Here is a 14,634-nt window from a genome sequence, read left to right on the forward strand (position 1 = left end):
ACTTACCTTTGCAGCAGCCTATTTAAGAAAAAGCAGCAGATTCTCCGGTCCTTAGCCCATGCAAGCATTCAGCCATCAGATGAGTCAAGGGATTTCTACTTGGCTATCTTAAAGTGGAACTTTACTCACCTCAGCTCCAATGATGAGGTGTCTCACTGCTCCCCGACCGGCTGCTGACATCTTCAGGCAGGCGGCTTCTGGGTCTCGATAACTGGCCTCTGTCAGTGGATAATGTCACTCCCGCGCATACATGGGAGTTCAGTCATATTCGGCATTACCAAATGTGTATAGTGAGCTGCGCATGCGTGGGTCACTGTATAGGGGCGGACAGGCATGTAACTAACTTTAATGCAAAAGAGACAAAGCATGTCTCTTCTGCATTAAAATTCCTGCCTGTTCACCATTTTTTTTTTTAACCTAAAGTTCCACTTTAACATTGGCTTGTACTGTATGTCACTATAGGACAGGTGGAACCACAGTTCACAGGACACTAAGGTTCCTGTGAACAGGGAATTCAATAAAGGCCTGAAATCCAAAAGTGGAATTGCCAAGAAGTAATTTCACCATTTTGGAAAAGATATTTGCAAATATTCTATAACATAATCTGAAATCTTACCTGTCCTTTGTAACCCAGTGCAGTCAGAACTTCCTATAAACTTTTTTTTTTTCCACTTTGGTGATTCAGACTGTCAGTTGTACAAATGCTTATAGCATTTATAAGACAACAAATAAAAAATACATTTATATTTTAAATTAATGGAAAACCTTTGTATATTTCATACCACCAGCAATGTTTATTTAGAAAAATAAAAACTGTACAGAGGACTATTATGATTGTCTTAGTGTTATCAAGTGAATATTGGCGTTAAATTCCACAGCTTCGGCTTGTCAGCTTTTAGTATGATGTTAGGTTCACAGTCTTGTAATTCACTGGATTCAGTGACCTAAAGAGAATTGTACAATTAATCCAAATAGTTGAACATATATGAAAATATTGGTTAAACTGATAAATCAGAATATATATATATATATATATATATATATATATATATATATATATATATACATACATACACATACACACACATACTTTTTTTTATTGCCAAAAGTATTGGGACACCTGCCTTTACATGCATATGATCTTTAATGGCATCCCAGTTTTAGTTTGTAGGGTTCAATATTGAGCCCACCCTTTGCAGCTATAACAGCTTCAACTCTTCTGGGAAGGCTGCCCACAAGGTTTAGAAGTGTGTCTATGGGAATGTTTGACCATTCTTCCAGAAGCGCATTTGTAAGGTCAGGCATTGATGTTGGACGAGAAGGCCTGGCTCTCAGTCTCTGCTCTAATTCATCCCAAAGGTGTTCTATCGAGCATGAAATTGTCCAAAATGTCCTGGTATGCCGACACCCTAAGGGTCCCCTTCACTGGCACTATGGGACCAAGCACAACCCCTGAAAAACAACCCCACACCATAATCCTCCCTCCACCAAACTTTATACTTGGTAAAATGCAGTCAGGCAAGTACCATTCTCCTGGCAATTGCCAAACACAGACGTCCATCGGACTGCCAGAGAAACGTGAACGGTCACTCCAGAGAACACATGTCCATTGCTCTAGAGCCGAGTGGCGTCGTGCTTTACACCACTGCATCCGTCGCTTTGCATTGACCTTGTGATGTAAGGCTTGGATGCAGCTGCTCGGCCATGGAAACCCATTCCATGAAGCTCTCTACACACTGTTGTACTAATCTGAAAGCCACATGAACTTTGGAGGTCTTAAGCTATTGACTGCAGACAGTTGGCAAATTCTGTGCACTGTACGTTTCAGCATGCTGACGCCGCTCAGTCATTTTACATGGCCTACCACTTCCTGGCTGAGTTGCTGTTGTTCTCAGTTGCTTCCACTTTGTTAAAATACCACTAACTGTTGACCATGGAATATTTAGTAGCAAGGAAATTTCACGGTTGGACTTATTGCACAAGTGGTAACCTATCACAGTACCACACTTGAATTCACTGAGCTCCTGAGAGCGACCCAGTCTTTAACAAATGCTTGTAGAAGCAGTCTGCATGCCTAGGTACTTGATTTTATACACCTGTGGCCATGGAGGTGATTGGAACACCTGAATCCAATGGTTTGGGGAAGTGTCCCAATACTTTTGGCAATATAGTGTGTGTATATATATATAGTGACAGTGTGGTGACCTGTCACAGTGTACAAAGGATATTTCACCCGGAATTCTCAACAAAGCAGGTTGAGGGGCTCCAGGGTACTTGTTTAATGCAGAGGAAACTGGCTTTTCACTTTCCTCATTTGGTTGTAAAGTCCATTTTGGGACCTGAAGCCTGGAGATTTCAAAGTGATTTGGGAGGGATGAAATCTCCAATCCTCGTACCAGGTTTTGGGAATGGCCAGGAGACTGATTGGTCAGGTGTGTGTGGGCTTCGTCTAGAGTCAGGACCAGGGTTCTGGGCTCCACCCTCCCGAAGAGTCCATGTGGGTGCAAGGGAGCAGCCACAAATGTGCATAGTGGCACAGAGAAGTCTGACAGAGGGCCCAAGCCTGTGGGCTGGAAAAACAGGAGTGCTGAGAAAAGGTGCTAACCCAGGTACAATGTGTTGCATGTGATGGTCAAGAGGACCGAGGCATGAAGCCTGAGCAACGGTGCTGCTAAAGAGAGCCAGGAGGCTGAATCTTTGTTTCTGTTTGCATTGATGGTGGATACCCCTGCGTGGGAAACCTATGGTGTATGGAACTTTCTTTTAAATAAAACTGGGCAAAAACGGCCTTTAAAAAAGAAGGAAGTCAGTGACTGTGCTTCAAAAGTTCTACTCTTAGTGCTAGTTCCCACAGTATGTAAAGTTGTGTTCAAAATAATGGCAGTGTGTTGAATAAGTGAATAAAGCTCAAAATCCGTCTAAAAGCCTTTATTTCCATACACACAAATGCATTGGGAACACTACACATTCTATTCCAAATCAAAACATGAAGAAAAATATATCAAATTTGTGTTGTTCCTCTAAAAAAATTTAAGAAAAGTGAATATTAGACTGTTCAAAACAATAGCAGTGTTTGTATTCTTCTTTACAAACTCAAACATTCACTATATAAACTGAAAAATGTTTGAAGATTTTGCTTTCCTTAGAATCACTAAATTAATATTTAGTTGTATAAGCACTGTTTCTGAGATCTGCTGTACATCTGTGTTGCATGGAGTCAACCAACTTCTGGCACCTGTGAACAGGTATTCCAGCCCAGGATGATTGGACTACATGCCACAGTTCTTCTCGATTTCTTGGTTTTGCCTCAGAAACTGCATTTTTTATGTCACCCCACAAGTTTTCTATTGGATTAAGATCCTGGGATTGGGCTGGCGGCTCCATAACATCAATCTTGTTGGTCTGGAACCAAGATGTTGCACGTTTACTGATGTGTTTGGGGTTGTTGTCTTGTTGGAACACCCATTTCAAGGGCATTTCCTCTTCAGCATAAGGCAGCATGACCTCTTCAAGTATTCTGATGTATTCAAACTGATCCATGATCCCTGGTATGCGATAAATAGGCCCAACACCGTAGTATGAGAAACATCCCCATATCATGGTGCTTGCGCAACCATGCTTCACTGTCTTCGCAGTGTACTGTGGCTTGAATTCAGTGTTTGGGGGTCGTCTGACAAACTGTCTCCGGCCACTAGAACCAAAAAGAACAATCTTACTTTCATCAGTCCACAAAATGTTGCGCCATTTCTCTTTAGACCAGTCAATGTGCTCTTTGGCAAATTGTAACCTCTTCAGCACGTCTTTTTTTCAACAGTGGGACTTTGCGGGGGCTGCTTGCAGATAGCTTGGCTTCACATAGGCATCTTCTAATTGTAACAGTACTCACAGGTAACTTTAGACCTTCTTTCATCTTCCTGGAGCTGATTGTTGGCTGAGTCCGCGCCATTTTGCTTATTCTTCTATCCATTCGAATGGTAGTTTTTCGCTTTCTTCCACATCTTTCAGGTTTTGGTTGCCATTTTAAAGCATTTGCGATCATTTTAGCTGAGCAGCCTATCATTTTCTGCACTTCCTTGCTGACAACATTTGCTGCCTTCCTTCCTTAAATAAGGGCAATAATTGCCACCTGTTTTTCAAAGAATGAATGACCTCACTAATAGAACTCCACACTGCTATTATTTTGAACATGCCCCTTTCAATTAGTGATTCAATTACACAGAATCAGTAGCATGCATGTCATGACTGTTGGGTCTGTTGGATTTCTATTACTCTACTACACCTGCTAGTAAATTATTTGCCATGTAGAAATATCATTTCTACCAAAAACAGTGATTGATCAGGTTAGTGATGTCTGACTGCTATTATTTTGAACACAACTGTATGTATATATGTGAGGGGTGTACCCGCTGCTGTGAGATAGTGTGTGTGTGTGTGTGTATATATGTATATATATATATATATATATACATACATACATACATACACACAGTGAAGGAAATAAGTATTTGATCAGTCTAACAGATTATGCACTGATTTTCATGTTTATGAGGGAAATAAGTATTTGATCCCCTTCACAAAACATGACTTAGTACTTGGTGGCAAATCCCTTGTTGGCAATCACAGAGGTCAGTCATTTCCTGTAGTTGGCCATCAAGTTTGCACACATCTCACAAAGGATTTTGGCCCACTCCTCTTGGCAGATCATCTCTAAGTCATTAAGGTTTGGTGGCTGACGTTTGGCAACTCAAACTTTCCGCTCCCTCCACAGATTTTCAATAGAATTAAGGTCTGGAGACTGGCTAGGACCTTAATGTGCTTCTTCTTGAGCCACTCCTTTGTTGCCTTGGCCATGTAATTTGGGTCATTGTCATGCTGGAACACCCATCCACAACCTATTTTCAATGCTCTGTCTGAGGGAAGAAGGTTCTTGCCCAAGATTTGATGGCACATTGCCCTGTCCATCATCCCTTTGATGCGGTGCAGTTGTCCCTTTGCCTTAGCAGAAAAACACCCACAAAGCAGAATGTTTCCAACACTGTGTTTGATAGTTGGGATGGTGTTCTTGGGGTCATAGGCAGCATTCCTCCTCCTCCAAACACGGCGAGTTGAGTTGACACCAAAGAGCTCAATTTTGGTATCATCTGACCACAACACTTTCAACCAGTCCTCCCCTGCATCATTCAGATGTTCAGTGGCAAACTTCAGACAGGCCTGGACATGTGCTTTCTTGAGCAGAGGGACCTTGCGGGCACTGCAGGATTTCAATCCTTGTCGGCGTAGTGTGTTACCAATTGTTTTCTTGGTGACTGTGGCCCCAGCTACCTGGAGATCATTGACAAGATCCTCACATGTAGATCTGGGATGATTTCTCACTGTTCTCATGATCATTGACACTCCACGAGGTAAGATCTTACATGGTGTACTAGACCTAGGGAGACTGACAGTGGTTTTCTTTCTTCCATTTTCAAATGATTGCACCAACTGTTGTCACCTTCTCACCAAGCTGCTTGATGATAGTTTGGTAGCCCAGTCCAGCCTTTTGTAGGTCTACAATCTTGTCCCTGACATCCTTGGACAGCTCTTTGGTCTTTGCCATGGTGGAGAGTTTGGAATCTGATTGTTTGATTGCTCCTGTGGACAAGTGTCTATTATACAGATAACAAAATGAAATTAGCAGCACTCCCTTTAAGAGACTGATTCTAATCTCAGCTTGTTACCTGTATGAAAGACACCTGGTAGCCAGAAATCCTGCTGAATGATAGGCGATCAAATACTTATTTCCCTCATAAACATGCAAATCAGTGCATAATTTGTCAGACATGATTTATTTTGAATTTTTTGTTGCTGTTCTGTCTCTCAGTGTTACAATACACCTACCATTCGATTTTTAGACTGATCATTTCTTTATGAGTGGGCAAACATTCAAAATCAACAGGGGATCAAATACTTATTTACTTCACTGTGTGTTTGTGCGTATGGCATTTTTTTTTCAGGTCTGTTTACATTCAGCTGTCAGCGGGAATACCCTGCTGGCAGCAGAGGTGAGTCACTGGTTGTTAACCACCTCCCGCCCGCCATATAGTAATATGACGGACGCAAGGTGGTTCTCTCGTTCTGGGAGGACGTCATATGACATCCTCCCATTCTCAGCGTGCAGCACGGCGATCGGCGGTGCGCTGTGTCCCTCGGACACAGCGGATCACCGATCACGAAAAGAGCCGAAGATGTCGGCTCGGTCATGTGATCAGCTGTGTCCAATCCAGGGGCGGACTGACAACTCATGGGGCCCCCGGGCAAAAGGGGATCATGGGGCCCCTGTGTCCTTGCCCAAGCTCAAAAAGCCTATGAAAAAGGTACCAGGGGCATCTCATGGGGCCCCCTACTGGCCTCGGGCCTTCGGGCAGTGCCTGAGTTTCCAAATGGTCAGTCCACCCCTGGTCCAATCACAGCTGATCACATGTAAAACAGGGAAATGCCAGTTATCGGCATTTCTCCCCTCTCGAGCTGTCACGCTGACAGCTTGAGAGAAGAGACGGTAATCGGCTTTCCGCGGAGGGGACATGTACACTGATCATCAGGGCACTGATGATCAGTGTGCTCTGATGATCAGTGTAGCCCCAGCAGCGCCACCTGTCAGTGTCCATCAGTGCCTTGTGTCAGTGCTCATCAGTGCCATATCAATGCCACATATCAGTGCCTACCAGTGCATATCAGTGCCACCCATCCGTGCCAGTCAGTGCCACCTATCAATGCCAATCAGTGCCACCTATCAGTGCTGCCAATCAGTGCCGCCTAACAGTGCCAGTCAGTGCCGCTTAACAGTGTCATGTATCAGTGCTGCCTTTCAGTGCCCATCAGTGATGCCTACCAATGCCCATCAGTGCCACCTACCAGTGCATCCTCATCAGTGCAGCCTAATTAGCGCACATCAGTGAAGGAGAAAAATCACTTATTTACAAAAATTTTATAACAAAAACTAAGAAAAAAAAGTTTTTTTTTCAAAATTTTCAGTGGTTTTTGGTTTGTTTAAGAAAAAAGAAAAACCCAGAGGTGACTAAATACAGTGGGGCAAAAAAGTATTTAGTCAGCCATCTATTGTGCAAGTTCTCTCACTTAAAAAGATAAGAGGCCTGTAATTGGCATCATAGGTAGACCTCAACTATGAGAGACAAAATGAGAAAAAAAATCCAGACAATCACATTGGCTGATTTGGAAAGAATTTATTTGCAAATTATGGTGGAAAATAAGTATTTGGTCACCTACATACAAGCAAGATTTCTGGCTCTCACAGACCTGTACCTTCTTCTTTAAGAGGCTCCTCTGTCCTGCACTCATTACCTGTATCAATGGCACCTGTTTGAACTTGTTATCAGTATAAAAGACACCTGTCCACAACCTCAAACAGTCTCACTCCAAACTCCAATATGGTGAAGACTAGAGATGAGCGAATCGAACTCGGCGAAGTGGAATTCGTTTCGAATATTAGGAAAATTTCGATTCGCGTCGAATCCGAAAATTAGCAGACTTCGGATGGAATCGAAATTTTTCCAAAAATGGCGGCGACATGTGCGGCGACGGAGCAGGGATCTCTGGGAAGGCGCGCAGACAAGGCGCGCTGACCCATAATGCATTCATTCATGACATGTGATCGCATTAGCCAATCAGCAGCCAGCCAGCCAGCACTGTGTAATGGTGGAGCTATAAATTGCGGCCATCTTACAATTCTCCATTTGCCTCTGGTCATTCAAGAGAGACAGATCTCTCTGTATTAGGGACACAGAATCGTTACTTAGGGACACAGAACCGTTACTTAGGGACACACAATCGTTACTTAGGGACACAGAACCGTTACTTAGGGACACAGAATTGTTACTCAGGGACAGACACAGAATTGTTACTCAGGGACAGACACAGAATTGTTACTCAGGGACAGACACAGAATTGTTACTCAGGGACACAGAATTGTTACTGAGGGACACAGAATTGTTACTGAGGGACACAGAATTGTTACTGAGGGACAGACACAGAATTGTTACTCAGGGACAGACACAGAACTGTTACTGAGGGACACAGAATTGTTACTCAGGGACACAGAATCGTTACTGAGGGACACAGAATCGTTACTCAGGGACACAGAATCGTTACTCAGGGACACAGAATTGTTACTCAGGGACACAGAATTGTTACTGAGGGACACAGAATTGTTACTCGGGGACAGACACAGAATTGTTACTGAGGGACACAGAATTGTTACTCAGGGACAGACACAGAATTGTTACTGAGGGACACAGAATTGTTACTGAGGGACACAGAATTGTTACTCAGGGACAGACACAGAATTGTTACTGAGGGACACAGAATTGTTACTGAGGGACACAGAATTGTTACTGAGGGACACAGAATTGTTACTCAGGGACACAGAATTGTTACTCAGGGTCAAACACAGAATTGTTACTGAGGGACACAGAATTGTTACTGAGGGACACAGAATTGTTACTCAGGGACAGACACAGAATTGTTACTGAGGGACACAGAATTGTTACTGAGGGACGCAGAATTGTTACTCAGGGACACAGAATTGTTACTCAGGGACACAGAATTGTTACTCGGGGACACAGAATTGTTACTCGGGGACAGACACAGAATTGTTACTGAGGGACACAGAATTGTTACTGAGGGACACAGAATTGTTACTCAGGGACACAGAATTGTTACTCAGGGACACAGGATTGTTACTCGGGGACACAGAATTGTTACTCAGGGACAGACACAGAATTGTTACTGAGGGACACAGAATTGTTACTGAGGGACACAGAATTGTTACTGAGGGACACAGAATTGTTACTGAGGGACACAGAATTGTTACTCAGGGACACAGAATTGTTACTCAGGGTCAAACACAGAATTGTTACTGAGGGACACAGAATTGTTACTCAGGGACAGACACAGAATTGTTACTGAGGGACACAGAATTGTTACTCAGGGACACAGAATTGTTACTCAGGGACACAGAATTGTTACTCAGGGACACAGAATTGTTACTCAGGGACACAGAATTGTTACTCGGGGACAGACACAGAATTGTTACTGAGGGACACAGAATTGTTACTGAGGGACACAGAATTGTTACTCAGGGACACAGAATTGTTACTCAGGGACAGACACAGAATTGTTACTGAGGGACACAGAATTGTTACTCAGGGACAGACACAGAATTGTTACTGAGGGACACAGAATTGTTACTGAGGGACACAGAATTGTTACTGAGGGACACAGAATTGTTACTCAGGGACACAGAATTGTTACTCAGGGACAGACACATAATTGTTACTGAGGGACACAGAATTGTTACTGAGGGACACAGTAACAATTCTGTGTCCCTCAGTAACAATTCTGTGTCCCTCAGTAACAATTCTGTGTCCCTTAGTAACAATTCTGTGTCTGTCCCTGAGTAACAATTCTGTGTCCCTCAGTAACAATTCTGTGTCCCTCAGTAACAATTCTGAGGGACACAGAATTGTTACTGAGGGACAGACACAGAATTGTTACTGAGGGACAGACACAGAATTGTTACTGAGGGACACAGAATTGTTACTGAGGGACAGACACAGAATTGTTACTGAGGGACACAGAATTGTTACTGAGGGACAGACACAGAATTGTTACTGAGGGACACAGAATTGTTACTGAGGGACACAGAATTGTTACTCAGGGACACAGAATTGTTACTCAGGGACAGACACAGAATTGTTACTGAGGGAAACAGAATTGTTATTCAGGGACACAGAATCTTTGAATTAAAGAGTATGTCAGACAACATGCAGAGGAGTGGCAGAGGAGGCAATGTTTTAGGAGCGAGCAGACGTGGCAGCAGAGGAAGGGGTCGAGGCAGCACTAGTCGCAGCCAGAGGCCAGTGCCCCCGGTGTCATCCAGCGGTCGTGTCTCCACCGACAACCCTGCCGTCATCGATTGGTTGGCTCGGTCGTCTTCCTCTTCCCAGGTCACCTCTGACACCTACAGCCAACGGTCGGTGGGTACGTCAGACACAACCGTTAGTTGGCATGGCCCGGGAGCAAGCCCACTGAAATCACGTGTCCTCTACCTGCCCCTGTCCTTTGGTGTTCCCTCACCAAGCGAAGTATCGCATGCTGTGGGCTCAGCCCCACTGTACAGTGAGGAAGAGCTAACAGAGGGCGGTCAGGAACGGGGGGAGACATCCGCCTCTTCAGCAGCCAGGCGAAGAAGTACTGGCGAGGAGAGTGGCTCGGTAGCCGGTCTAGAGACAGGTCTGTCTCCTGACCCACACGCAGCCGAGGGGGCTAGTAGTGAGGCGGAGACCCTAATTGATGATGATGAGGCTGATCGCACTTGGCAGCCTCGTCGTCATCAGGCTATTGCTTCCGCATCATCAGGAGAAGAGGGTGGCAGCTTGGCAGCGAGCAAAATAGTCGGTGGGTTGCCCAGGAGGCAGCAGGGTCGCAGCAGTGTCAGTGGAGGCAAACGGCCACGGAGTACAGCACCAGCTCCACTGCAGCCTACCACCACGGCCAGTAGTGGTGCCGGTGTGCACGGAGGAAGTAGCAGTCAGCCAGTGAGGAGTAGCGGGGGCAAAGTTTCCTACTCGGCGGTGTGGCAATTTTTCGTCAAGCCGCCCGAGGAAGTAAACGTAGCCGTATGTCGACTATGTGGCCAGAAAGTCAAGCGTGGCCAGGGAGCCCATGTCTCCATCGCCACACTCTGCCATGTGCCACTTTCAGGTCTCCTCACACTGCTGGTGTGTTCCATTTTGTCATAGGGTGCTGGCAGATTACGGGCCTCCCATTGCTGCTGCCAGGCCCGTAATCTGCCATGGGCCCCTGTACCGCCTCCTCATGCTGCTGCCAGGTCCAGAGTCTCTCATGGGTCCCTGTACGGCCTCCCATTGCTGCTGTCTCCATCGCCACACTCTGCCATGTGCCACTTTCAGGTCTCCTCACACTGCTGGTGTGTTCCATTTTGTCATAGGGTGCTGGCAGATTACGGGCCTCCCATTGCTGCTGCCAGGCCCGTAATCTGCCATGGGCCCCTGTACCGCCTCCTCATGCTGCTGCCAGGTCCACAGTATCTCATGGGTCCCTGTACGGCCTCCCATTGCTGCTGTCTCCATCGCCACACTCTGCCATGTGCCACTTTCAGGTCTCCTCACACTGCTGGTGTGTTCCATTTTGTCATAGGGTGCTGGCAGATTACGGGCCTCCCATTGCTGCTGCCAGGCCCGTAATCTGCCATGGGCCCCTGTACCGCCTCCTCATGCTGCTGCCAGGTCCACAGTGTCTCATGGGTCCCTGTACGGCCTCCCATTGCTGCTGTCTCCATCGCCACACTCTGCCATGTGCCACTTTCAGGTCTCCTCACACTGCTGGTGTGTTCCATTTTGTCATAGGGTGCTGGCAGATTACGGGCCTCCCACTGCTGCTGCCAGGCCTGTAATCTGCCATGGGCCCCTGTACCACCTCCTCATGCTGCTGCCAGGTCCAGAGTCTCTCATGGGTCCCTGTACGGCCTCCCATTGCTGCTGTCTCCATCGCCACACTCTGCCATGTGCCACTTTCAGGTCTCCTCACACTGCTGGTGTGTTCCATTTTGTCATAGGGTGCTGGCAGATTACGGTCCTCCCATTGCTGCTGCCAGGCCCATAATCTGCCATGGGCCCCTGTACCGCCTCCTCATGCTGCTGCCAGGTCCAGAGTGTCTAATGGGTCCCTGTACGGCCTCCCATTGCTGCTGTCTCCATCGCCACACTCTGCCATGTGCCACTTTCAGGTCTCCTCACACTGCTGGTGTGTTCCATTTTGTCATAGGGTGCTGGCAGATTACGGGCCTCCCATTGCTGCTGCCAGGCCCGTAATCTGCCATGGGCCCCTGTACCGCCTCCTCATGCTGCTGCCAGGTCCACAGTGTCTCATGGGTCTTTGTACGGCCTCCCATTGCTGCTGTCTCCATCGCCACACTCTGCCATGTGCCACTTTCAGGTCTCCTCACACTGCTGGTGTGTTCCATTTTGTCATAGGGTGCTGGCAGATTACGGGCCTCCCATTGCTGCTGCCAGGCCCGTAATCTGCCATGGGCCCCTGTACCGCCTCCTCATGCTGCTGCCAGGTCCACAGTGTCTCATGGGTCCCTGTACGGCCTCCCATTGCTGCTGTCTCCATCGCCACACTCTGCCATGTGCCACTTTCAGGTCTCCTCACACTGCTGGTGTGTTCCATTTTGTCATAGGGTGCTGGCAGATTACGGGCCTCCCATTGCTGCTGCCAGGCCCGTAATCTGCCATGGGCCCCTGTACCGCCTCCTCATGCTGCTGCCAGGTCCACAGTGTCTCATGGGTCCCTGTACGGCCTCCCATTGCTGCTGTCTCCATCGCCACACTCTGCCATGTGCCACTTTCAGGTCTCCTCACACTGCTGTTGTGTTCCATTTTGTCATAGGGTGCTGGCAGATTACGGGCCTCCCATTGCTGCTGCCAGGCCCGTAATCTGCCATGGGCCCCCGTACCGACTCCTCATGCTGTGACGTTGCAACAAGGTGGAATTCAACCCTACATATGTTAGACCGCCTTTACGAACAGCGAAAGGCCATCACCGATTTCCTGATGTTACAAGCGGATAAAGGTACTCCCCTGTGTAACTTAGATGTCAGCCATTGGCAGCTCATGCGTGACACCTGCCGCTTGCTCAGGCCCTTTGAGGAGGCCACGCTATTCGTGAGTCGGCAGGACTATGGGATGAACGACGTCATTCCTCTGTTGCACGTCCTGGAACAAATGCTGTTAACAATGGCTGGTCAGGGTGCGGTAGACGTGACGCACAGATCTCAACGCCACATGACCCCTGTGGAGGCAGGACAGGAAGAAGAGGAGGAGGTAGAGGAGGACATTGGTGCTCAGGAATTATTGAGTGAAATGGGTGGTTTTTCCACTCAGCGGACAGGAGTGGAGGAGCAGGAGCATCTGCAGGAGGAGGAGGAGACAGAGGACCCAGACGCACCGTGGCAGTATGCTGTGGAGATGGAGGCAGGGAGTCCCTCGCATTCCTTGGCACAAATGGCCCATAGCATGCTCGGTTGCTTGCGTAGCGACAGCCGAATAATAACCATCAGACAGAGGGATGACTTTTGGCTGTCCACCTTGTTGGACCCTCGCTACCGTTCAAAAATGGTGGCCTTTTTCACACCTGCTGAGAGGGAGGCCAAAATAAAGTACTATAAAAAACACCTATGTAGTCAGTTGGTCTCTGCCTTTCTGCGCCAACGTCCATCCTCAGACACTGTGGGCCCTGTGCGCTCGCGTTCCACTGCCATGGCAGCAGGGGAGCGGTGGGGTGGTAGGAGCAGTGGCAGCTCCACCAGCAGCGGCTGCCTCAGTCTGCAGTCGATGATGAGTAGCTTTCTTCACCAGCGCAGTGAGGAAACTACTAACCAGCCGCAGCAGCAGCAGCATCAGGTGGACCTGGAGCAGGACCTCAAACAACAGGCTTGGGCCTACTTGCACAGCACCCTGCCAACCGAGGTAGACAATCCCCTTGACTACTGGGCAACGAAACTTGACCTTTGGCCCCAACTAGCTGAATTTGCCCTTGAAAGGCTGTCATGCCCGGCCAGTAGCGTGGCATCGGAGCGCGTGTTTAGTGCGGCAGGAGGTATTGTAACTCCGCGGAGGACACGACTGTCCACCCAAAGTGTGGAGAGACTCACGTTTGTGAAAATGAATCAGGCGTGGATTAGTCTGGATTTCAAACCACCAGTTCCTGACACAACTGACTAAATCCGCCATGAATCATGCCCCAAACATGTGCCACTTTCAGGTCTCCTCACACTGCTGGTGGGTTCCATTTTGTCATAGGGTGCTGGCAGATTACGGGCCTCCCATTGCTGCTGCCAGGCCCGTAATCTGCCATGGGCCCCTGTACCGCCTCCTCATGCTGCTGCCAGGTCCAGAGTGTGTCATGGGTCCCTGTACGGCCTCCCATTGCTGCTGTCTCCATCGCCACACTCTGCCATGTGCCACTTTCAGGTCTCCTCACACTGCTGGTGGGTTCCATTTTGTCATAGGGTGCTGTATGGCCTCCCATTGCTGCTGCCAGGCCCGTAATCTGCCATGGGCCCCCGTACCGACTCCTCATGCTGCTGCCAGGCCCGTAATCTGTCATGGACCCCTGTACCGCCTCCTCATGCTGCTGCCAGGTCCAGAGTGTGTCATGGGTCCCTGTACGGCCTCCCATTGCTGCTGTCTCCATCGCCACACTCTGCCATGTGCCACTTTCAGGTCTCCTCACACTGCTGGTGGGTTCCATTTTTGTCATAGGGTGCTGTATGGCCTCCCATTGCTGCTGCCTCCACCGCCACACTGTGGCTCCACACTCTGGTTTTGGCCCCGTGACTGCCCAAATGAGTGAAGTGTGCGGTGATTCTAAGATCGACGGCACTCATCTGCATGTCATACTGACTGACAGTATTATTTCTCTTCCCCAGCAGACTCCAAGGGCATTTAAATTAAAGGTACAGTGTTCTGCACTAATATAAAGGCTCTCTGAAGCCTAGAAACACCCTTTTATAAGTTAAATTCGCAGCGAATATATTCGCCTCGAATCGAATTT

At 47.7% G+C, this 14,634-nt stretch overlaps 1 protein-coding gene across 1 annotated transcript in view; it reads right to left on the reverse strand.

The window, feature by feature from the left end:
* Nucleotides 1-766: 766 nt before the first annotated feature.
* The window catches only part of LOC149469175 (cilia-and flagella-associated protein 96-like), a 37,396-nt gene continuing 23,528 nt past the window's right edge, over nucleotides 767-14,634 (reverse strand). The window contains exon 8 of the mRNA XM_089669601.1: nucleotides 767-944. Within this exon, the coding sequence (XP_089525727.1) occupies nucleotides 896-944 (49 nt within the window). The 3' untranslated portion in view covers nucleotides 767-895. The remainder of the gene's footprint in view (nucleotides 945-14,634) is intronic.

The sequence above is a fragment of the Staurois parvus genome, unplaced genomic scaffold, assembly GCF_062004578.1.
Source record: "Staurois parvus isolate SC_StPar_1 unplaced genomic scaffold, SC_StPar_1.0 ptg000080l, whole genome shotgun sequence".
NCBI lineage: Eukaryota > Metazoa > Chordata > Amphibia > Anura > Ranidae > Staurois > Staurois parvus.